Source organism: Camarhynchus parvulus, chromosome 3 (genome assembly GCF_901933205.1).
Source record: "Camarhynchus parvulus chromosome 3, STF_HiC, whole genome shotgun sequence".
In the NCBI taxonomy this organism is placed as follows: domain Eukaryota; kingdom Metazoa; phylum Chordata; class Aves; order Passeriformes; family Thraupidae; genus Camarhynchus; species Camarhynchus parvulus.
Genome location: NC_044573.1, coordinates 32,946,345 through 32,971,871, shown reverse-complemented (window position 1 = coordinate 32,971,871; position 25,527 = coordinate 32,946,345). Strand labels below are relative to the sequence as shown.

At 36.5% G+C, this 25,527-nt stretch overlaps 1 protein-coding gene across 3 annotated transcripts in view; it reads right to left on the bottom strand.

Annotated features, from left to right (window-relative positions):
- CNST (consortin, connexin sorting protein) overlaps positions 1-25,527 on the bottom strand; it is a 46,230-nt gene that overhangs the window by 9,795 nt on the left and 10,908 nt on the right. For 2 of the 3 annotated variants that reach the window (XM_030945603.1, XM_030945602.1), the window contains exons 3-10: positions 22,289-22,726; positions 15,589-15,794; positions 12,660-12,690; positions 9,479-9,565; positions 8,907-9,021; positions 6,423-6,444; positions 6,154-6,250; positions 284-1,143 (exon numbers count right to left, since the gene is read on the bottom strand). In XM_030945603.1, coding sequence (XP_030801463.1) covers positions 284-1,143; positions 6,154-6,250; positions 6,423-6,444; positions 8,907-9,021; positions 9,479-9,565; positions 12,660-12,690; positions 15,589-15,794; positions 22,289-22,676 — 1,806 coding nt within the window. In that variant the 5' untranslated portion in view covers positions 22,677-22,726. Of the gene's footprint in view, positions 1-283; positions 1,144-6,153; positions 6,251-6,422; positions 6,445-8,906; positions 9,022-9,478; positions 9,566-12,659; positions 12,691-15,588; positions 15,795-22,288; positions 22,742-25,527 lie in introns of those variants that run through there. The other variant, XM_030945604.1, reaches the window with a different exon arrangement.

Genomic DNA, 25,527 nt, shown 5'->3' with positions numbered 1-25,527 from the left:
AACAGTCTCTGTCAGAATAAAAAAAAAATTAAACTCCCCCCGGTATCACACTCATATGTAAGATCAATCTTATTTTTAAAACAGTGCACTGCTGGTAAAAAAGAAGAGAGAGAGGCAAAACAAAACTTTTTTCTGAGTAACTCAGAACAATTAAATAGGTATAGATTTCAGATTTGAAAAAGTGATACATAAAGGAATATTTAACACATTTTGAAGTGGGCAATATCTAGAATATTTTAATGGAGATAAACATGAAAGACTTTATAGGATTTACAATATTTACCTCAGTAATCTCTATCCTTCTTGTAAGTTCATCAAGAGAAGAAAAGCTGTCATCTAAAGATAAAGCTTCCAGGGAGTTATAAGATGCTCGTTCAGGTGAAATATCTGGAACAGCGTCAAAGTCCTCTTGGTTTGCAAAGTCTGCAGATTCTTCAGTGTCTATTATGTTTCCATTCAAAAATCTCAGAAATAAATCTTCGTGTTCATTATTGACCTTCTCCTTCTGTCCTATTTCCTTGCACACCTGTGAATGGGCAGCACTCGCATGCTCAGACCCTTCATTACACCCAGAGCATTCACCTGAGGCAGTTCTGTCCCATGAAGACTGTCCATCATCATCATCATCAGGCTGTATCTGTTGCTGCTTTAAATCACTATTTCCAAGCTGGCCACTAGGAATTTCTGAAGACCCAGCAGCATGTTTTGATCTGAGCAGACTTCTATCAGCTGGCACATCTTTATCAGAAGGAACCAAATCAGTAGGCATATAATCATCATCTGTTAAAGCCAAAGCATCTACCATTGGCTCAAGAGGGAGTTTCACTCCAGGCTCCCCAGCCCCTTCTATTTCCACTGCATCCTTGGAGAGCTGTCTTTCCCTCAGCTGCAGGCTGTTATCTTTACCAGCATCCCCAGATGATAAACAGCCCGAGGAAGGCCTGCCCCCTGTCCCTGTGGACTGGGTGTGTGGCTCCAGCGTTGATTCAGCACTGCAGTGCTGCTCCTCCATGTGGTTCTTTCCTGCAGCTACCCAAACACTTGCTGCCTCTGTCTGTCTCTCAGTTTTGTTTTCACCTGGGCAAACAGTGCTCGGCTGTTTATCTTCTTTCTTTGGTGCAATGCCAGGACAAGTTTCAGTACCTAAGTGCAATAGGAAAAACAGTTCCAGAGTTTTTAAATGATTCAAAGCATCAGCCCAGGGGGGAAAGAGTATACTGTGATTTGATAACATTGTAACCTAATGCTTCAAAACGCTCTCCCATAAAGGGCAGGTATTTTATGCTCCAGTCAGGATAACTTTTGTTAGTAGTCTCTGACTCCTGGTTCAGGGAAAAAAAAAAAAGTATTTGCACACATTCTTGCAGGTGAAGCACATGATTCAGTGTCCTTCTGAAAAAAGCTACTCCCAATATGTAAGTGAGTATCTTTCTGAGCAGTCACTTTTCCTCTAATGGATATTTTACATGAGTCATCTCATGGAGGCCTGGAGTTCAGACAAACGCACTTAATTACAGAAAACTGTACCTTGATGCCAGTGTATCTATCACCTAGAGAGATGTCTGCATTTCCTTTAAAGAAGCTGCAATTATACGAATTTAATAAATTTTAAATGTGCAGATCAATAGCTCCTTTGGTTAACACTAAACTAAATAGAAATTACATTTCCCATAAATGGACAGCATAAAAAGATGCTGCTTTTTGGATCACTAAGCTGGCACATGAAAAATGCAATTTGATGCAACTTATTTCTGTATTGTTATTTACAATACATATGAAAATTATTTTTTCTTATCTGAAATTTCAGAGACACACAAAGAGTTCTACATAGCTTGTGAATTCACCTACTGCTGGCATGATCTGCTGATGAAGGAGTAGATACTTAGCCCAAATTACCTATGAAATTATTAGGTATTAATCGCTACAAGGAAGCCAAAACTGTTTTTAGGCTTAGAAAGAAAGGGGCTGTTAAGAATTAAAATACCAAAGTAAGCCAGCTAGGACAGAAACTGCCTTTTATTCCATACTTTAATAGAAACTATGTTAAGACTATGTTATAGTAGAACTACTGTTGCAGTAACAGCAATACCCTCAATCAACAAATTAATAACTTTAGAAAACACTTATTTGCATTTTTTCATCATAGTGAAGAGCAGAAAGGTCTTATGAACAGATTAATAAAGATATCAAACAAAGCCCTTCTTAACTGAGTTCTCCATGCCAATTTTATTCTTCCTCACCTGTTAAAACCTCTCTTAAAATGTGAGCAATTTCCTGAACGTGTTACACAAAATAGTCACATTCATTAAAAGAAATGTTTGCATTAATTCATTGTACTGAACAATTTTATTAAATTGCAAACTCTACCCCTTTTAATGGATAATGAAATGCAAGGCAGCACAGAAAAGACAGACTTGAAAATTGAAAAAGAGAATATCCAAGCAAATAAAAATGTGGAAAAAACATCAGAATGACATTAACAGAAAGAAAGGGTACAAGGAACCTAACTTCTGTAAAACACTGAAAGAATAGGTGTGAGACAGGGACTTTTTAAAAATTAGACACAGATGAGTAGATAGCTCAAGGGATTTGTAATGGGATACTGAGCCCTTCACATACAGGTCATGAGTTCAAACACAGCCTGAATTATTGGTACAAGATTTTGTTACCATCTGTCAATTTTTCCTAGTGGATACATCCACATTACAACAGGCATCTTTGTTGGCAGCCCCAACTGCAACAGAGATTAAATGGAATTGGAAATTAAATCAGATTCTTTGCTGTGAAAGGTGTCCCTTGAGCTCAGGGCACTGTTCCTAAGGAAGTAATAAATAATCCTAGCACTGTTATCTAACCACAGATGTACAAGAACTGGGATGCAATGATCATTCACATCAAGTTTTCAGCAGTGTTCAATATTTACAACTACTTCAGGTAACCCATGCCCACTATAGACTGAGGGCAAGTGAATACAAACACTTGAAGACTTAATTAGAAAAGATGCCTTTGCCTACACTAAGTTAACTGAAGACATACCCACCAGGGGCATTAATTTTTGCCTGACTGACAGAGGTACAACAAAGTGTCTACAGAAAATTTTTTAGCAACAAAAGCACCTACAGTAATTTAAAAAATGGCTTCTTTTCCCCCTGACAGAATTGCATTAGAATTGACACTTGGTTTGCTCATCACAGGAACCTGTAGGCACCACTTTGTCCTGTTAACCCAGGACAGCCTAGCAGACAGAGTACTGATCTACAGTAATCTACCAATGGAGAATTAATTTCTCCATCTTTGTCCTTCTTCCCAATTAAAAACAAATCCCATAGAACCTAAAAGAAAACAGGGTATAAAGACTTTTTCTCCATCCTGCACATGAGTCTAAACTATATGTACACACTGCAAACTTATGCTAAGGGTTTTGTTAAATTCAGTATTTCATCAGGAAGGTTTTCATGAAACACATTAATTTATCTTTGGTCAACACTAAAGGCTATTAAGTTTCTGCTTTCAGTCAGAAGCTGAAGAAATTCATGGGAAAAGGATGTATCAAATCACATCTTTTAATATACACACACAGTATTAAGGGCCAAATTCTCTCTGTTGGTAGATTCAGAGTGAAAATCTGCCAGACAGTAAAATGTAATAGAACAGACCATTCACAACCCTTGCTCAGAAGGGTAGAAATCTAATTAGGTACTGCCCCAGGAATCCTAACTGGATGACTTCTTATAAAGCTGTTTGTCAGTTGCTGTAGCCCCAGGAGAGAGGAACTGTGAATTCTTAGGATCAACTGCCTACAGAGACTCAAACTATGTTCCCATATACCTTAGCAGATCAGTGGAGTAATTTTTGCTTCAGATTACCAAGCAAGTTTGATTTTACTTCAAAGATGCTACTATAGTGCAATGCAACAATCTCTACAATGTAATATAGATATTTCTATATGCATTTTATATATTCTTATTGATAATTGCTACATAAATTCTTATTATATATGGATCCATATGAAGGTTAGTTCTCAAAACACATGAATTTCCTTTTCCTGTCTTACTGTAAGCCAGACTTCTATTACAAGCATCTAAATGAGTTAAGTAGTTCTTCCTGTGGTTTGGTGGATAAATGTATAAGAAAAGTAAAACTTTACATGTTTACTTCTCATTTTTTATTTCATTTTCCTTTTTTTTGGTAGAGGAAAAAACACCTAAAAAGCAGAAGTCAAGCACTCTAAGTTTTCGGTGAGAAGGCCCCATGCATTTGGGCTACTGCTGAAAAAGTTAAGTATTAGGAACTGTATGTTTATTCTAATAAAGTATTCTGCTGAGGTTCAGGCAAAATCAAGGACCAGTCCCAAGTGGTCATATTGCTTCTAGTCCTGAGCTAGATCACTCAGGCACAGCTTGTTACCTGGACGATGTTTCAGACTATGAATCGCCTTTGTCAAATTTCTGTACTGGTTCACACTGCTGCCTTCCCTACCCAAATCCTTCTGAGTACAACCAAACCCATTCATCCCCATGCTACTGATGCACTGACACTGAAGGGCAGCAGCAGCCAATGACCACATGCTGCCTCAGCAGCTGCTCACACTCGCCAGGGAGAGAATTCATTGCTTCCTCAAGAAAGCACTAATCTTGTGGAAAGCAATTTTGCAAATCTCAACCATTTAAACTCGAGATAGGGTGGAAATATTCCTATCTTTGTGTTGGAAGTACTTAGTACTGCTGAAAATTTCTCAGCAGAACTGCTTTTTATTGGATGACATAGCTTTATCAATTTACCAACATTCTACAGGAACCCAAAGATTTTGATATATTTTGACAAGATTTACATTAAGAGAAAGGCATGAAAAGATGCATTTACACCATTAATTCCTTTCACCTTACGTCAAGATGCTGTACTACAGTATTTCAAGATTGAAACAAAATGCTCCTGAATTCAGAATGTTCAAATGTTCAGAAATTCTGCTCTCCAGAAAGCTTTTGTTCCCACTTGGAATAAAATCAGAGGAAAAATTGTAATTGACTATTTTTTTTCATGGGAATTTTCAACCATCCAAAAATAAAAAGCACCTGTATTCTTTTGATCTGCCTTCTGAGCTGTAGAACATGTTTGTTTCATGTTTCTAATGTTTTACGTTTAGTTGGGCTACAAGAATAGAAATGGAGAAAAGGCAGTATAGGGGTCATGATAAAAGAGCATGGAGGTAAGGAGGATCCACACATGTAGGGAACTGTGACTCTGTATTTTCATTAATTTCTGATTCTCCTGAACATCCTGGCTGATACACACTTGTAGGATAGTTTAGGTCGAAAGGGACATCCTAGGATCACTTAGGCCAGTTCTCATCTTCTGAAGAATTCTAGCTGGTTTTGAGGGAAGGTACTTAGCTTAAGCCAATTTTGGATACTGGAATGTGGCAAAATAGCAGAAACTTTTTGCTCAGAGAGAGGAGAGATAAAGCACAGCCTGGTTGTCTACCAATATTCTTTCCCACTCTGTCTCCATTTTAACAATTCATTAAATTGTAAATGTTTCATAAGAACCCAAAGATTCTAACAAATTACTCAAACAAAAAGGCCCCTGCCCCAAGGCAGAAAAAGGAAAATGAGGCTGAAAATGACATTAAAGTATGTACTGATAACAATTAACAGAATGTTTTTCTCTTCAATACTCCCCCAAAGGCCTCATCATTTTCTGTGTTGCTTCAGAAAAATGCATCTCCAAATCAGTACACTGCATGTAACTTACAATAGTTACTAATATTGTTAACTACACTCCATTGCCACACCTCAGAATGTCTGTCATCAGGTTGACTACCAAGTATATATTTGTATACATACAAATTATGCATCTTCTCTCTAGTTTCATACAATTTTGTAGCTTACATAAGCTAATAGAAATGCATGCACATTTAAGACTTTTTTTTGATGGAGGCTAGAATTACTTTACAATTATGAATATCAATGACTAATTAAAATTGCATTGTTTATCCATTGTGCTGAGAAAAAAAAAATCATCCATTTGTGCCTCTGTTGAGATCCAACAAATGCTGTACCTTCAAATGAAATAGCATTTTTATTTATAGGAATATACCATTACAGTGTAATATTTAAAACAAATGTATGCAGATGTACATACATACACACATACCTGATTTAAAAGCAGTAGCTTCTCTTTCCTTTAAAGTTCTGGACTCCATTAACTGAGGTAAACAACTGCTTTCCCATGTATTTTCTGCAGCTACTAGCTGTAAAATATGATAGTATTACCTGTTATTTTTGGAATTAAACAGGAATGCTGTGGCTTTTTGAGACATTCAAACTTCAAAAAGCATCTAAACTTGAAAGATTTTATCTAATATTTAATATATATTTATTACCAATTTTTGACAAAGCAGAATTCAATAAACAGCTGCTTACCTTATTTTTGGATGCCTGTGGCCTGCAGCAATAAAGAAAAAAAAATAAATTAAATAACCTAGTAGCAACACTGTTCATGATAAATGTAAGTGAAGTCTTAGAAACCTTTGCTCTGCTCTAAAATTAGCACAGAACTTTTCTTCTATTCAAAGTGTCAGCCTGCTAGCATACTTTCAATCACAGATCTGTACTTGCATGAATATCATCAGAAGACCAATTAGCCCTAACATTGTTCCAGCTAACTGAGCAAGCAGTCAGAAGAAAATTTACTGCAACATATCAAGAAATGTACATTCCTGTAAAAGGTTATGCTCAGAAGAAACTCTACCAACTTTAAATCATGTAAGAACTTGATACCTACTACTATTTAAAACAGGGATCACTATAAAAGAGATGGAGGAATGAAATGCCCTCCCCAAAAACCTATTTCCCTCTCCACAGACTGGGACATCTTCTGGGTTGTGTAAGGTACAGCAGCTCCCACTGACTCCATTCAGATTCACAGGTGAATCAACGCTGCTCACAGTCAGTGTGGACTTTGCCAGCTGGATACAGATTCATGCACAATGTGATTTATCACACACAATCTGTCTTGCAGTCTTTCATACAGCAAAGAAGACAAAATGTGGAGCATTTTGTTTAAAGCTACTGAAAAAAAATTGGAGAGAGACGGGAAGAGTACTGATGTTCCTATTCTGTAACAAAAACTTCAAAAAGTTACATTGCCTTTTAATTTTTACCATTTAAAATTCAAATAAAGGACACTCAAAACTATCTTTAAAGAGCAAACATGTCCAGTATGTAGCTGTAAAACTTGAGTATGAGAAAAATTTACATTACTTTCAATTAAAAAAGCAGAATGCTCACATTTTCCAAGACCTGCATGCTATTCATTAAAAAAGTGTAATTTCAATTAAAAAGTAAAATGAGTTTAAAGCTTAGGAAAAACCCCCTATATGAAAAAATAAAAGCAAATAGGCTTTTGCCTTGAGAGTTTGAAAGAGTAATAGTATTACATCCAGAGCACTGATCATGGCATATGAACACAAGCCTTAATTTTTATCAAACTGCAGGGTTTCTCAGAACAGGGAATGATATTTCAAAACTGAAATGAAAGAGAAAGCAGAGTTATTCTCAACGAGGTGACAACCCAGGTGACAACAGGGAGGTGCTGCTTGTTGCAGCACATAAATCCCAGCAGACCTGAGTCTCAGCCCCTCTGTGGGCTCCCAGGTCGTGTGCAGGTGATGCGGGCTGGGGCAGCCGCAGGCGCTCGGTGCAGCCTCCAGCAGCAGCAGCACTGTGGCTGCAAACCTGCAGCTCCAGTGCCACCCTGCCCCTCTTCCTGTGGGGATGCAGGAGTGCCTTCCCAGGGCCTCCCTCCCAAAGGCATTCAGAGTACACCTGAAAAATCTCTGCATGGATTCTGGCAATCAGCTGGGGTGTTTTCAAACTTTGGTACCATCACCCAGAAGAAAAAAAATTGATAGCCAAATCAATACTCTTTATGAGCAACAGGAGCAGTTTGCTATATCCAGAGCTTTTGTTATATCCAGATTGACTAAGCCAATGCAAAAGTACTAGAGAAAGTTCTCTCTCCCCATCTGATTGAGAGCATCTTGCCTGTCACAGCCTTTGAATGTAGTTGGTTTCCTTACTGCTGTTGGCTGATCATTTTTCAGTGGCAGCTTGTATGATTTTTTCCATCTGTGCATTAAAATCAATGTCTGGACAGTAGGACATTCATCCATGAAGGAACAGATCTCCTCCTCCTACCTGACGGGTACAATCCCATATGTGTTACTACCCAGAAAAGCACCCTGGGCACAAGTTTCTTGTACTGTGATACACTGATTCAGGAGGATGATGGATCAGGCAAAGAATTACCAACTGAGATTTCACTGTTCAGAACACTGTCATGCTAGGAAAGTACAGAATCACTGTTTCATGTAAATGCAACCGATATGAAATTGATAGAAGGTAACAAGAACTACTTTAAGCATTAAGGAATTGTCCTAAAACATGGAAACTTGGGAATAAAATCCTATAGGGTAGGTATGGGTGCTGAAGTGTGAGATGCTAGACACGTGCATTTTGAAACAATGATTAAACCAATAAGTATTAAGCAGGAATACCATCATTAGTTCTACAGTCTTTCACTTCCTAAATTAACATTATTCAGTTTTTTCCTTTGATTGAAATAATAAAACTCAAAACTACAGTTCTGGAAAACTGATGATTTGCTAAAACGAGTTCAGACTTAGTCTTCATGCATTCCTCAAACAATATTAAAAAAATGTGGAAACTGATGGCAAAAATATTTTAGTTATATATCAGAAGGAACCACCACTTTATAATCAAATTCAAGTCAGTGATGCAACTTTTATTTTGACGCTGATTATTTCAGAACACCCATAATGGCAAGGAGACAACACTTGCATTAACATACTCATTTGAGGAGTAATAATACTTTCTTATACTTACTGTTGATGTGAAGAGCAAACTCTAGTAAGCTTCTCCAGTTCTTGGCCACTCAGCTCTTTATCTGAATTCCTCAGTGCTGTAACTGGACTGGGAACTGCTGTCTTCCATTTTCTTTCTACATTAAATCAAAATCATTTTTACTCAAGATACTATAAAAGTAGCTTAACATAACACAAATAGGTGAAACTAATTAATGGAGGAATATTGACAACTTTTCTGTGGATGTTCTATAGTCTCGTTTCAGACTATGTAGAACATCATCCTATCCTTTCAGAAGACACTTTATTTTCATCACATCACATCACACTCACCAATCCTAACCCAAAAATGAGCTTGAAACAACTGTGGATCAAAATCTTGATTAACAAACTAAAGAATTACAAACTATTTCCACATCTATAATTAAATGTGGGCAAAACATTCCAAAGCAGGAATAGTCTTCTTGTAACAAGCTCAGAGAAATTCTGATATAAATGCTGCTTTTGCTATGTAACTTTTTATCCTGGAAATGTATTATTTAGAAACAGAAACTCAAGTCCTTCTTCTGCCATATTAGTTTAGCTGGTACTCACCCCACTGTTCCTGTATGGAAGAAAGATTTGCAAGCAGCTGCTCATGATAAAGTCGTTCAAGCTGAATGAACTTAATGGCCTTCTCATCTGAATGGGAGGTTAAAGGCAAATGCACACATATGTGGACATGGTGTGACTTACTTATAACTGGCATCATGTTTGAAAGGGAAGTAATTACACACTTGAAATTCGAAATAAGTGAATCAAAATGAATAATGGCTAGCATCCTGATTTCTGTGCAAGAAAAAATAGTAGACATGAAAAGAGCAAGCAGAAGTAAAATAAATTGAGAAACATTCAAAAATTAAAATCCTATTTCTCGGGTCCGGCTGTCTGGTCTCTGTCCCGAGATGAGTTGGGTGGTCCTGGAACGGACGCAGGCTATGAATAAAGAGTTCGATCTTCGGATTGTTTATTATTTCTTATCTATAAAATTTTCTCCCTGCCGAGCAGAGGTCTGTTCAGCAAGGCAGCCACAACACTCTCCGACCGCCCCCGAGGTAGCATTGTCTCTTATACTACAAACTACGCACATCATATTTACCTTTATTTTCCAATACCTATCACCTATGATAGACAGTGCATTTCTACTCTAAACCAATCCCCAAGTGCCAACATCACAGCAGAAGACGGAGAACAAGAAGAAGAAAGAAGAAGGATGAGACACGCCCTGTTTCCTCCATCTTGTCCCCATTACCCTTATACCAAAAATATTAAAACTTCTATTTTCACCCTGTGTGCACCCTGTAAATACACCCTTTAAACCCGTGTGACCTTCCAACTCTCATACCAAGCTGGCAATTCATTTGCAGGATCAAAGTCCAGCCACCAAGTGTTCCGGGCATCATGCCAAGATCTCCCAACCCCCCGATGGGGTCTCGGCTCTCAACGTGCTCTCGGGAGGCTCCGCACATCCGAAGGGAGTTCCCACACTATTCTTTTCAGCAGCTACCTCTTCCCATGTGCCTGAAGCACAACAGAAGATTTTTCTTGAAAAGAAATGACTGAAGCGTTATTATGCTGATAACTTTACCAAAAAATGAAATCTCTGGGAAACGACAACCAAAACATCTCACAAGAAATAAAAATACATGCCAATAACCATGACTAACTGAAAAGATGACTCCTTTCTCTGACGAGCTGGAGACAGTATTAAAACTTCAACTTTTGAAAAATACCTACCCCCCTTTTCAACCATTATACAACACTGTTGGACTGCTGAGTTTACCTTTTATTTTCCTGAAGATTCTGCTCACTATTCTTCCATATGAAGAGCTCTTTCCCCATGCTTAGGGTTATCAATATATTCACAAAAGTATAATGAAGTCACATATTTTACAACAGCCAGGATAATGCTAGCTCCACTAAGCCTGAGTTGTTAGTTGTGGGGCTTGAGGCTGTTTTACCAGCTATTTGAAATGTAATTCTACAATACAATAAGGACAGAAGTGAATGAGGTTCTTAGCAATACAGAAAACCCACTTTCCATTATTCATGCTAATTAAAACACTGGAGTAATTATTACAAAAACACAACCAGTAGTTGCTATTCTGGTTAGCCTCATGCAATAGCATGGCTTATGAACAACAATATTAATGGAAAGAATATTCCCTGTCTTCAGGAAATCTGTTATTAGAAACAGAATTACAGATCACAGAGAGAGCCTTAGAGGATCACAGCAACAAACCCTGAATTATTTTTAATATGAGATTCCACACTGGATGAATTAAAATGTCTGTCATGGATAATTAATACAGTGCAACATGATCAAGTAAGTTCTTTATTAACCTCAGGAAACTGATGGCTGGAGGTACAGCAGAGATATCCTTCATAAATATGTATTATATAGTGGTGTTGAATTCCACACATCAGGTGCACATTGCATTAAAAAATATTTCCTTTGATCAGCTTTAAATAGAATGCCTTTCAATTAAAGCAACTCCAATGAAAGAGGAACTGTTTCTACCATGCCATTTATATTTTAAATTTACTGTATCCCCCGCTGCATCATAATTTACTACAGAATTTTTCCATGCCTTTAATTTGTGCTGTGCAATTGACATTTTATGATGGACACTTTTGAATTAGGAGAACCAAAACAAAAATACAGTCCTCTAAAACTGTGATGGATATTTTATTTTATATGTTGCTTTTATAACATTGCAACTGTTAGCTCTCTCATTTTATCTACAGGCTAACATAATTTGTCTAGGTTTTGTATGCCTTCTTACTTAGCCTGCTAAACAATTGCCTATTGCTGAATTTTGTTTGTACAAATCACATAATGAAGAAATAATCTGTATGCACAAATTCTATAATTTATGATGCATCTTAGTGAATCACATATACCTTAAGGGCTTACTACTGCATCTTCTTTTTATAATCTGATCACTTTCTCTTTGAAGCAAAGAGGAAATCCCAGTCCACCTTTTCTAAAATTCCAACTTAACTCTGAGGTTTAATATTATTATTCTTTCATACAATTACTGAAATATATCAGAATGATTATCAGCAGTTCAACTATTACAATTTTTTTACCAAACTTACTTGCATTATCTAGGAACAAATCAAAATAAACTGGACTATTAAACTGTTCCCAGAAGCAATTACCCATATTTTCCTACAACAATTTTTCAAACTACCTTGATATGATTTTGACTGATTAGCATTTGTCAAACACCATTTTGCTATGCTTTGCAGGTTGCTTATCTCAGCTCCAGGTGCTTGGTATTTTTATTCCAATCTAGACATCTTTACTGCATATTCTAATCAACTGTTGTGACAATTTTATCATTACTGTAAGTACCCTATTTGATATAATACATACCCTACCTCTAAAATGGACATTTTCCCAGTTACTAATATTTAAAATAGAAGTTATCTTATAAAAACAAAAGTCCTTTGAAAATGTTTTCTTATTCCATGCTTATGTCCAGCTACTAATGATTGCATCAGTACAGCTGTTGGAAGTGAATCTATCCCTTAACTCACACTCCAGTTGTTTGATTAAGGAGGATTTGCTACCATAACGTGTAATCACTCATGGGTGAATTATGGTTGTCCACTTCTTTCTAACCCTGACCCACAAGATGCGAGTTAACAACAAAGCATTGGACTTTTATGTTTTATCATACCACATTATATTAATACCACGCAACAATTTCTGCAAGTAAAAGGATACATTCTTCCTCTTGAAAATAGGTCTCAGCTATCTGCAAAAGTAAAAAAAAAAAATCTGTAATTCTCATGACAGTGGCAAGGATGTAATATAAACTTTTTATCATAAATTTAAACATCTAGTTTGCAGGCTGTTATTTAGTTTGGGTAATATATGAATGTTCTGACAAAATACATGTATTCCTACCCTAGGAAAAAGGCTTTAAAAGAGTATCAAAGACCACAGAAATATTAAGTCCTCTCACATAAAACAGATTTGATTTTGTGTAATTTACAGAATTCCACAAAACCAAAAAACATTAGTAGGGTTTTATGTTCCTACAACTATAAAAATTATTTCAGAAACATTTTTACTTATCTTAATAGAAAGCTTTAAAATGACCTACAATAAAAGCACTATTTTTACTGATACCAGTTCAAAAGTTTGAATTCTGTGCCTGACCAATGTTTCCTCATGTTTGATCAAATTAAGATCATCGCTGTGCTCTCCTGAGCATTACATTGCAATGGTTTAAAACACAAATAGAGGTTTCCTGACCGATGAGAAAAGAACAGTCTTTTGTCCTCCTGTAAACAAAAAATATTTGATAATTGCAACAATAACTTATTTGTGCATGTTACAAAACTGTGCAGGCTTTCCTAAAAAGCTGAGGAATACTGACATCTTTGTCTGTAAATGTGATGAAATACAAAAAATATAAACCTCAGAAGTATTCCACAGAGCTCTACACTACCAGTGACCTTTATAAGCGGCAATTAATCACTCCTTGGGGACAGAAAATTTGGGCAGCCTTCCTATGTGCCATGCATGGTGAGGCAAGGGCAGAGCTTGCAAAATGTGTCCAGGACTGCAGGTATGCTGGTACCAGAACATTCAGGTTGAGGCACCTCATAGATGATTCCCCAATGACTTCTGTGGGAGCACTCAAAAATTCAGTCTCAAGATCTTTGGGATTGATTTAAGTAGTCATGATGTGGAGGGCTTAAATAAGCACTTTTGTAGAAGTCTGAAGATGATTGCTCAAAAAAGACAGCAACTTGATAGAGGAGTCTAGGTTACAAATTGTATTTCCTGGCTCTCAGCCTTACTGCTAACCACTAGACCATTCTGAGTCCAGTATCTTCAAAAGAGAATGGGTGAGTGACTTTTAATGTTCTTTATCTGCATATTTTGTCTGCTGTCCACAATAGCTTCCTAAGAATTTCTGGAGCTGTCAAAGCTCTACCCATGTTTTATATAAAAATACCTCTTAGATTCTGAAACAAGTCCTAAACAAATCAAATTAATCCCATTCAAGACAGGAAAAAAAATTACATCCTATTTTAATCAGAAGTTGACTCTCATAACAACCCCTATTATCCAATAGTCTTTAAATATTCAACACAAACACCATGGACTGTTAATACTCCAGAACATCTGACACAGCTCTTAATTTTACACTAAATTTTGTCACACAGAACAGAAAAATAATGTTGTAGATGAGTATTTGATAGACTTGGTTTAATGTTACGGCCAGGCTGTATTAGAAATCTGAAAAAAAAAAGTCTGAAGATGACAGGTTAATTCACTAGAAAGGGAAAAATTTCTCAACAGACTCACTTTACAGGAATGTTAAACTTAAAATCCTCCCCCCTCCCATCCTCTATTAAAAAAACAGGTTAGGAGCCTTGTAAGCTCCTTCAGCTTTCTTTCAAACAATCCATTCAAAATGCTTGAGAATTTTTAGGAAAAAAGAGATAGTGTTTGAATACATATTTCAATCTGAATATGCAGATTGTGTTCTCAGTTCTGTCACAGATCCTGCATGACTTTCAAAAGGTTCTTGCCCTTAGGGTTTGTCTTCCTCATCTAAAAAGCAACAGATTTCACCTCCATCATGAGCAATTGATTCCCCTCATGTTTGTAAAGCATTTTAAGTTTTTGCCCTATCTTGTTTTCCAAAAATGACCTTTGTACTGACTCATGAAAAAACATCAAATTCGATGAGGCTAAAAGCAAATTGTCAACCCTAAAGCTAAGCTTCCCATAAGTTAAAGAACAGTATCAAATATCTTTGCTCAAGTATGGATGAGGAAAAATAATTTAAAATCCTATGTCAAATGTAGATTATCTATAATGTGCAATCCTAAAGGTTTTTTTTTTGTATCGAAGAAGATGAACGCAGGAATGTCATTGCAGTTTAGAAATTCAAAATGTCTTCCAAAATAAAGACAATGCAGCTAAGTCAAACCAGACAGGTATAATATGGTCCATATTAGACATCATTGCCAAGCAAAAGGTCTTCTAGTCTTCTGTTAGTCTGACACAACTAAACAACAACTGCACATTAATGCTGCATCAAGTTCTATCCACATATTTGTTCTGCATCATAACCTCCAGAAAAAAAAACCAACACACTGGCCAGTTAGTAAGAAAGATTGCTTTTCAAACCACAGTTTTCCCTTTGGTCTTGCAGGTGTGGCAACTGTGCTAATATAAAGGTATACAGGAAGAAAATCTTGAATCTTAATATTCATGCACAAAATTTATGCTAGAAATATATCTGCAGACGTAAAAACCATTCCAGACTTAAATTTTTGTTTAGGTAGCTGCTGTTCTGTAATTATTCCAGTGTCTTACAAACTTTATTCAAGGTAGATTAAAGAGTGTTTTTGCTAAATCTTCCTGCCAAATGAATTTCACCATTTGGGAAGTTAGAAACCCATCCTTAAGAGTTTCCTTTAACTACAGATTATTAATAAGGCAATTTATTATTTAAGAAATATTAGAAGATCATAGAAGAGATATTTGCCTTGACCATCTGTTATGCATCAAAGTATCCTGTCTAGATATGAGTATCGGTATAAATTGCATTTACACATATTTTCCTAATGAACAAAGGTCTCAAATAAAAATAAAATTTGGTGCAGCACCCCAAAATCATAGAAAGTACCTGATGGAGACACAGGGGCAGTATCTTTGAATCCATCTGCTCAACCTCTTCACGGAGCAAAGAGAAAAGAGACTGCAATGTTTGCTTTTGGTCTTTTGGATGAAAGCTTTCCTTTGTTTCAACAGCACTTTCAGCCTGCACAAAATCTGTATCTGTATTAAGAGCATTTTCCTCCTGGATTGTTGAGGCTCCCACTGTAGAAATGCCTTAAAAAAGGACAAGTACTTAGGTTAGGATTCAAAAAAACATACATTGAGTTGCTTTTTTAGGAAATTTCACTATGAGTGTTATGAATAAAAACGTAGTAAGTTAAACAACATTGCTGCTTAACTAAATGCTGGCCTTGGCAAAATCAGTTGTGACAGGTCTGTCTCACTGTCAGCTCACCTACTCCACACAACACAGTAACACACATCAGATACATTTGTACACTTCTAAATGGGCCCTTGCTTTCACTTATGGGTAAAAAAAAAAATCAGGACACATAGAAAGTGTTATACAGAGTTCTTAATAAGAGACCAGGATGACCTAGAAGTTCTTAGAATGCAGTTTTGCTCAAAAAGGACAAATAGCAGATAGGTGAGGGCAACATGACTGAGGTTTTCAGTTTGTCTCTTTGCTCCTGCCAAGGATCTCAGACAGGGAGATCTCCTGGGGATGGACAGACAGAAGGGAGGAAGGACAATCCTATGGGTTCCTGTTTTTTAGATGGTAACACAGTGGCTTCTCACAGTGACTGCGGGATCTTAAAGGATAGAAAGAAGCAGATGATGCCAGTGTGGGATTCTGTTGTAGGAGAGAGGTGTCTAAGGGGACTTTCCTACTGAGTGAAAAGGAAGATTCCTCTACACAGCTGGATAGTTTGTTTGAGTGCCCAGGGAAAGAGGCAGTAGTGCTGATCTACGCTGGTAACAATGACACAAGGATGTCTAAACTGAATTTAGATCCCAGAACTTCTTGCTAGACAGAAAACTAAGCTCTCCATGGTACACCTCTGGCAGCTCTTTGTTGCCTGTCTCCAGCTTTATAGAAGTCAAAAAACATCAGGCATTCAGGTGGAGATATGAAAAATAATGTAAAGCATAACAGTACAAGAATATTACAGGGAAAAAAACTTTCTGGATGCAAATCCCACATTTTATTGTTAGAAATGCAAAACTTACGTATTTTGATCATGAATGTGATAGTTTTGAGAAAATGTTAAATGAGATTAAGAAAGAAGTGTAGAGTAGTAGTAGTAACAGCAGCAATGAGAGAAGTCAACTACCCATATACTGATTGGATCAGTCTCTCACAAAGATCAGAGAGCAATAAATTACAGCTTCCTATAACAGTCTTAGGAGCAACGAGAAAAGTACAGCTGCTTCCAACAGTTAATAAACTCATTTTTATTTCTCCATAAAATGTTGAATTTCACACACTTGCATAAGACTGAACATAAAAAGATTCCCACAATTGTTTAAAACAATTTAGAGAATTTGGCCACAGAAATGTGCACAATAAACTTTTAGTAACCTCAAATTATAATGAGTAATGTTCCCCAATCAGCATTTTCTGAAATCATGTTATCATTTGAAAGATGGACAGCTGAGGGCACTACTTTAAGTATCGTTGTGTCCTCAGCTTGGGCACTCTGTTTCAGACCCCTTTGTTTTCATCACCTCTGAAACCCAATAATGATGATTCAGTTTAAGATTTGGGACCTAAGAAAGGCATTAGCTTGTCCATGGAACGCTCCACCATTTTAGTTTTGATTATTTTAAACTCATTATTTAGTAAACTGTCCAAGTTAGGACTACTAATAATCTCTGTGGGTGGTTATTTTCACAGGGCTTACTGCCAGAAAAAATATGGGTGTAACTTAACATTGCTTTTTCAAAATTAATGCACATGTCTGATCTTCCGGTATTTATTTGGGTTTCCTGTGGGCCAAAAGCAACAAGAGACACAACTGGATGCAAGATACAAACCAGGAAATACTTCTAGAGATGGAATTAAGGCTGCCTTTAAAAATACAGCTTCCTGTTTAGCACATTATCATGAAACCAGAAAAGAGGGTCCTCGTGTTCTGGCAAACCTTTTCTCTCAGAAAAACAAAGAAAGAAACCAAATGTCACTTCAAGCTGCACTTTTTAAAGCAGTTAATAATCACCTGTCATATCAGAACATTAACGTTGACTGCAACATGCTCAATAGCAACTCTCATGAAAACCCTAATTTTAATGTTTTCATGATACTGTTGCTAACACACAGTTCATAAACTGCATTATTATTTGTTCATTATTATTTGTACATATGGTTGAGCTGTCACTCAAATCCTGCCCTCAAATTTCTTCCCTAATTTTGAAAGTGAGGCTTTACAGTTATGTGGGCTAATTCTAACTTGTTTGATTTTCAACGCAAGACAATACTTGTGCCTTAGTAGCACTACAACAAAGAATTTTTGTTGTAACACTTAGTAATGCTATTTCACCATAAAGATGTGATGGGCTAGGATCCCTATTTATTTTTTTCCCCCATTCTTGAAAACAGCACTCTACTTTTTCCAGGAATCAATCAATCTTACTGTCCAAAGCAGATAGATATCTTACATATATTTCTGTTTTTTTAATAAGGAAGGATTATTTTTTTCACTTTATAAAGCACTGATATTTACTACACCCCAGAATGGAACCAAAGCCTTTATGAAAATGTCTGCAAAAAGACACAGAAGTCATCAGTCAGTGGCCAGAGCACTCAGCAGGTCCATGGCAAAGAGCCATGTTCAAGTTTTTGCTCTGCCAGACTCACAAATGTTTCAACTGACCCCTTCTACGCCCAGTTGGGTGTGGCAATGTTTCCTAAGACATGGACAGAAGCAAACTTTCTCTCAATTTCCCCAACAGCTCACAGAAGCAGCCCCATGTTTGCCTAGAAGAGATCAAATGCTGACACACTTTTTGAATAAAACCCCACATTTTTTCAGTATGCCTCAGGTTTTTCTCTTTTTCAGTACTGCAAGTATATGAAATTGGGATGTTCTTTGTTACCTGCCTGAGGATGAATCCAAGGTGCAAGTATGAGTGATTTGCTATCAAAATAAAATCATGGATGTTGCCTTCTGTTTTTTATAGGAATTTGAATTTTCATATTCAGTAGCACTGGCTTAAGTCACCAGTAACAGCAGTTTCTAGTACAGAAAACATATGGCAATTTCTTTTTTTAAACATTCTTTGGTACCCAATACAGAAAGCTGTTTCAGACTGATTCATTCAAGAACTACTGAGGAAAAAGGAAAAAAGACCAGCAAGTATTTAAAAACTAGTCATTTTTAAGAGAAGAGATTTTGAGAGAAAAGTTTGGTAGTAAAGATACAACTTAACTGAGCAAGCTCAAAATCTTGTTTGGTTTGGTACATAACCCTAAACTAAATAACATTATTTGAACTATCATGTAATTTGACTATCTTATATTAATATATTTTATTTCCCTCAACACCAATTCCAAACACTTCCTTCCTTCCTCCACCTTCAAGCTGCTGCAAGAAATAAGTGGAATAATTTACAGAAAAAGCATATGCTGCAGAATTTAATTTGGGGAAAAAAAGATTGAGTGCAGGTTACCACGTTAAGGAAACATATAATGATTTGACAATATTCATCTTTTGAAAAAAGATGAACTTATTTTCAGAGAATATGGATAACCTGAAGTCCATTTTTACAAAAATGTATCGGAACAGATTAAACTTGATGAATCACTATCTCTACCACACTAAAGTTAGTACAACTCTTTACAAGGAATAACATTATGAATAATCACCAAAGTTTAAATTCTTCAGTTAAATACATGTGCATGTATTCTTTGGTCACCAGTCCTTCCATACCAGATACAATCATAGTACATTCAAAATTTTGGTGAGTATACAGAAAGAATATGAGAAAAAATTGGGATCTAGGAGCTATAGACTTGTCCATCCCCTCTCAATTTCCTACAGCAACATGAGGGCTAAAAGGAGGTGCTTCTTCAAACAATAAATAGATTAAATCCTAGAACTGCTTACTCCAGGACACTGAAAGAGATGCAAAAAGCAACTGTAAGTCAGGTGACAAATCTACTCTAAGGTATTACAGTTTGTCAATTTCCACTTGGAGAAGTCCTGAGATTGCTGCAGATGGGGAGCAGAACATGCAAACAAATCACTACAAGTTTGCCTTGTCCTTGTACTCTCACCTACAAATGCTCTGCTGGCCCCTGTCAGGGGAAGAATATTGAATCAGAAGGCTCTTCAACCAAGTACAGCGACTGTTAAACTTGCATTTCAGTCTACTGATAGGAGAAGCTAGGATAATTTTAGCTTCAACAGATCCCAAACATATACAGACTGATAATAACCCAACTTATGACTCTTTATTCTTCACAAACAACTATTTAGAGGGTTTCAGACACATTGCAAGTGCTAGTACTTGTTCTTTCTTTTAAAGTAAAAACATCTTGAGAAAAATAGATTAGCTTCTCTGACAATCACCAATATTGTGCTGAGCAAGTCACAAGTAAACAAAGATGACTAAAATGTAATTTTCTACATAAATTGCTTTAATGACTAGCAAGAAGAGGAATATGAACAATGTGCTTTTGAAGTCAAATGTCATCTTTTCTAGAATGGTAACATTTAACAGCAATCACAACAGGTGTGCTTACAGAGAAAAAGATTCATAAATCTCTTCCTTAGTTATGAGTCAAAGTAACTCATCCATGATTTCTCAATAGTTGAAAATATTTTTTCATAAAAATCACAACAATACACGCCATGAGAGTATTTAGTTTGATATTCCAGCTTGCTTGTGTGATGCTCCCACTGTCACCCACTCAGGAATCTTCCTATCTAGTTTGATTATTCTGTCCTTTAACTCTGAGTTGGTCCAAGGAGAAGAAAGCTAGTTTGGACCTTTACGTAGAGGGTGCAATGAGATATTCAGGGATCATTTAAAATAGCTGGTGCTGGAAATTAAATGGAAGACTGCCACTAAAATAATGACATTTGCAACATCAAGAAATTGTGACAGAGTTAAGTGCATTCTGTGAAAACAGAAGAAACATCATGTGAGAGTATTGAAAAAATTACTAAATGTATATTAGGCCATAAACAATGGGAGATACAATTTAATTTTGTATTCTGATCTTCCTCTCTAACAGAGTTCTTTACTAATAAAGTAACAAGAGTTTAGTAATAAGAATTCAACAAAACTCTAAAGAGTTTTGCAGACAGGATGTTCTCTTGTATGGTTTTCTACATTGCCAGGTTTTTCCATGAAATTTTCTATATTTTCAGGATTCTAATTTTTGTCTTAAAATTCAATCTACTATGGACAGCTCATTTTGCAGTATTTCTGTATCCGTTCATTCAACAAGAATACAAGCTAATGGGGAAAGAATATGAGTCAAGTTTAATTTCTAGTGTTTAGGTGAGATTTTTCCTTTTCTTCCTCTTATTGTGCTTCAGATACCTATGTCAACATGTATGTGTAACTTTTCATCAACTTGCTTTTTGTTATTCCCATCATACAGATGACTGGTTCTTAATTAATTCTGCCAATCTCATTTGAATTATTTTATTCTGTTATTAAAACTTAAATCTACAGGTGAAATAATCTACTTATTAAGTGCTGAAGATAGTTATTGAGAAATCATTCTCCCTGTAATGGCAGATTTCAGAATGCTCTTATCTCTACTAGAAAATATAATTCTTCTTTTCAGATTTTGCCTATTTGTACAAGATATGGAATGCAAGGCTTCCTTCCTTTCCTGTCTTTACCTATTCTATAATCCCTTAAAATAATAACCAGTTTGATGACTAGGTCACAAAATACTTTCCATTTAGGAGGAAAATTGTATTTTAAAATTATTTAGTTTAAAATGCATGGAAAAAAGCACACATGAATCAGCAGTTCTTTCAAAGAAACCTGTGGATGAAACATACTGATTTTAATTAATATATACAGCACTATGACACATAAGCTTTGGAATGTATGGCAAAAACCTAACATAACACATTCTGTTACACTAAATCCTACTCCTTCAAAAAGGGAAGGAGGATTTCAAATAAGAACATGCAATAAACATTATATTTTCCTTATCCAATTCACATCCAAAATATCTAAAGAAAAAGAAACTTTAAAAATTGATAGGAACACATTTTTAAACAGTTTGTTACTCAAAAAACACAACCTAGTTCTATCCGGAAAGCTTTGAAAAATGTATGTAAATGTTACAACAGCAGGGCAAGATCAAGCTATTTGGTACTCATAGCCAGATTTCAAATGTTGACATGGGATCAGGACACCAAAATGTTGCACTCGACCATGATGTTCAAATGAGCAAAACCCTAATGCCAGAATTTCTGTCCATTCTGATTTGGATACCAGCCCAGTTTCCATACTGACACAGTGTACCTCCCTCTACTCCCGTTTACTTGGTGTGCCACATTTGTTACATAGCCACTGTTTAAAATACAGAAGGTGAAAACATGTAGAGTTGAATCTGATTGAAGACTAGTAGCAGTTCTGGGAAAAAAATGTAAAACAAACCAAAACCCACCAAACCTTTAGTGAAATGCTAAAAATAATTAGTACAACATCTAAAATATATTTCTTATTAGCTCACAGATTTAAACTACAGTGTAACTTCTGAAATAAACAGAACAAAAGAATTTTAAATTAAGTACCTTTAGATTTTTTATTGGAGCTTCTTTTGCTTCTTGGACTTCTTTTTCCACCTGGCTGTTTTTCTGCGACAGGCTTTTCCTCCAGCTGGGGGTCCATATGGACATTTACAGATCTTCTCTCAGTCTCACTTTCCTTGCAGCTTGGGATCCAGTCTCCACTGTCCATATTCTCATTATTATTGATGTTATCCTGTTCACCTTTATCCTGTCGTCCCATAGCAATGCTACTACTGGTCAGAACTTCATTCCCATCACTGTCAAGTTGATTTTCATTTTCATCAGCTGAAGGAATCAAATGAGATGCCAAACATTCTACCCTGTAGTTAGTAGGAAGACTGTCCTTTGAGTCTATTTGCAGATCATTTGGTGGAAAGTCTCTGTCATCCATTAGAGCGTTACTTGTTGAACCACTTAATCTCCCCCCAGATATTTTTAGACCTAAAATATAAAATGGAATGAATCATTTACAATTGGTATAGTACAACAGATAAATAATGTCAGCCAGTGCCAGCCAACAAAGACTCACATTAGCCAAGTGACACAGCTTAAAAATAAGGGGAATTTTCTTTCATTCACTGACTCATTTAAAGTCTTAGTGTGGGGGATGTTTACATACAAAAAACCCTATAAAGTTGTATTCTTATCCAATTATAACTGTTCTAGTTACCTGAGCAAAAAGACAGCTGATCTTTACAACAGTGCTCCTGTTGTTACAGCTGAGGTAATGAGAAAAACAAAAAGATAAACAGAAGCCACCTCACGTCCCCCTTCCCCCCCTCCTTTAAATCCATGGCTAAAACAAAAGCATTCTTGTCACATAAGATCATAGTTTGCCTGAAATAAAAATAAACCAGGGAGGAATAAAAGTAGAACAACTTTTAATTCTGTCAGTGATGGTATCAGATCAAACTTGCAGATAGATAAACTGTGTTATCAGAATTAGATGGAAGTAGAACTTGTTTATTGCCTCAATTGTCACATTATTTTCAAGAAAACATTCAACATGTGTTCAGTATACACAGAAGCAGATGGTTTGTTGATAAAAAAACCAAAACCCCCCACCTACTCTCAGCAGGAGTCAATTTTCCCTTTTTGTGAAGGTGCAACTCCAATCAATGCTGCAATTAGACACATTCGCAGGAACAAAAAAAGACTAACTTAGCAGAAGACCTACATGTTACAGGAGCATTGTTGTATCAGTTCCTATCTTTAGCCTTTAGAAGCACGGCAATACTGCTGTTTAATTTAGCAACCATACACCCGAAATACAGCTCCATTATGTACATCTCACTAGATTTAGCTCACGTTTTAAACAGTGAAGCCAAGAACCAGCAAGCACTCTTGTATTATAGAAGAGCTCAGGTAAACCTCCTACAGCACGTTCCTATACTTTCCTTTAAATGAAAGTACATTCTGGGATACCTGTTTTCACCAGGCTTTCTTAACTCCTGGCATATACAAGTTGAGTAAATGAAATACAAACTTGGTAAATTTACAAGATACTCCTTCATTGTACTTGCTAGAAGAATTAAGTTGCAGAAAAATGGAAAAAATTTCCAAAGAATAAGTAAGCTTTCCTTCATACATAGAAACATATTTCTAACAAAGATTAATAAAGTGATTTTCCCCAAATTATTCCTTCATAAACTTCATTGTTGCTAAAAGGACTGAGGAAAAAAAAAACAAAGAAAGGAAAAAGAAAACATCACTGCTATTTAGGCACAAGAAGAAGGATTTAGGGAGCTACAGGCTGCTCTGCCTCACCTCAGTCCTTGGAAGGTCTTACAGTAAGTTAGCCCAGAAAGCATTTTCAAACCATCTGAAGGATAGGTGGTCATCAAGTGCAGTCAGCATGGATTTATGATGGGTAAGTTGTGCTTCTACAAAACACTGACTTGCTTGGCAGAAGAAGGTGGAATAATGGATGTGATTTACTGTGACTGGCTTTTGACACTGTCTCCAACAACATGCTCACAAACAAGCACACAAAGTACAGGCCTGGTTAAATAGATGGTGAGGAGCTCCAGAGAAGCACACAGAGAGCAACAAGCCACCAGCAGCTGGGTAATACAAAAGCAAAAGCCAGCACCACCCAGGACAATTCCATCTCTGCTTCCAACCTGAAGAACTGGCTAACCACTTCCAGCCATACCAGTCTAACGAAAACGACTGCCTACCCTAAAACACATAAGCAGCACCAGGGAAGGTCAGACTGGACATTAGGAAGCATTTCTTTAGTAAGGGTGTGGTCAAACACTGGAACAGGCTCCCTAGAGAGGGGTCAATGCCCCAACATCTAAGAGGCATTTGGACAATGCTCTTTGCAACACACTTTAACTTTTGGTCAGCCCCGAGCTGCTCAGGCAGTTGGACAAGGTGATAAAAGTAGGTCCCTTCCCATGGAAATATTCTATCCTAGTCTAGAAAAAATATGAATTGTACATAGAGATGAAAGTTGCATTTTCCTTTGGCAGCCACATTAGTTGATAATTGGTTTTCCTTGAGCGCCAGAAAGACAAAGGGAACTCTAGAGGAGATACTGAGGACTTATCTGGAAAACGCATCTGTTCACTAGAAGGATGCTCCTTAATCAAGCAATTTTCTCTCAAAGAGAATTAAACACAAAATTACAGGTTAAGAGGAGGACAGAATTTTAATCAGAGCAGAAAGAATCAGAACTAGATATTATTAGACATCCATACTACAGTTATGCTGATTTATTGATACCTGTTCTAGAGCACTAAAAAAATAATCCCAAACAGTATTATATTTGAAAGGTTCACATTTTAGTCTTTCTGTCACATGAAGTAATAACTCCTGCTGCTTTCCCCAGCTCATAGATCAAATGATGCATCAAAAGAGATTGAAGTAAATTGCCCAAATCCAATGAGGAATTAGTTTTATCAGTGATAATTAAAAAAACAGAATGTCCTACCACCACCGTCTTACTTCTATCCGTAGAAAACAGTTTATCCTTTCAACAGCCAGCAAAGGGAAAGAGAAACACACATGCATTTGAACAAAGTGTTTCCTATTTGATTGCGAAAAATGAGAAAAGATGCTTTTGAGAAGTGATATTTGCTGTAGAGGAAGCTGACATTCTGATGGAAAATGTTAACTCACTTCCTTTGAACATTTGGCTGAAGCGATAGTCCCTCTGTAGCTGAGAAGCTGGAAAGCACAACATTTCTTGGTCTATTGCTTGAAACTCAGTATTTTTCCAAATAAAAGTAGCCCTG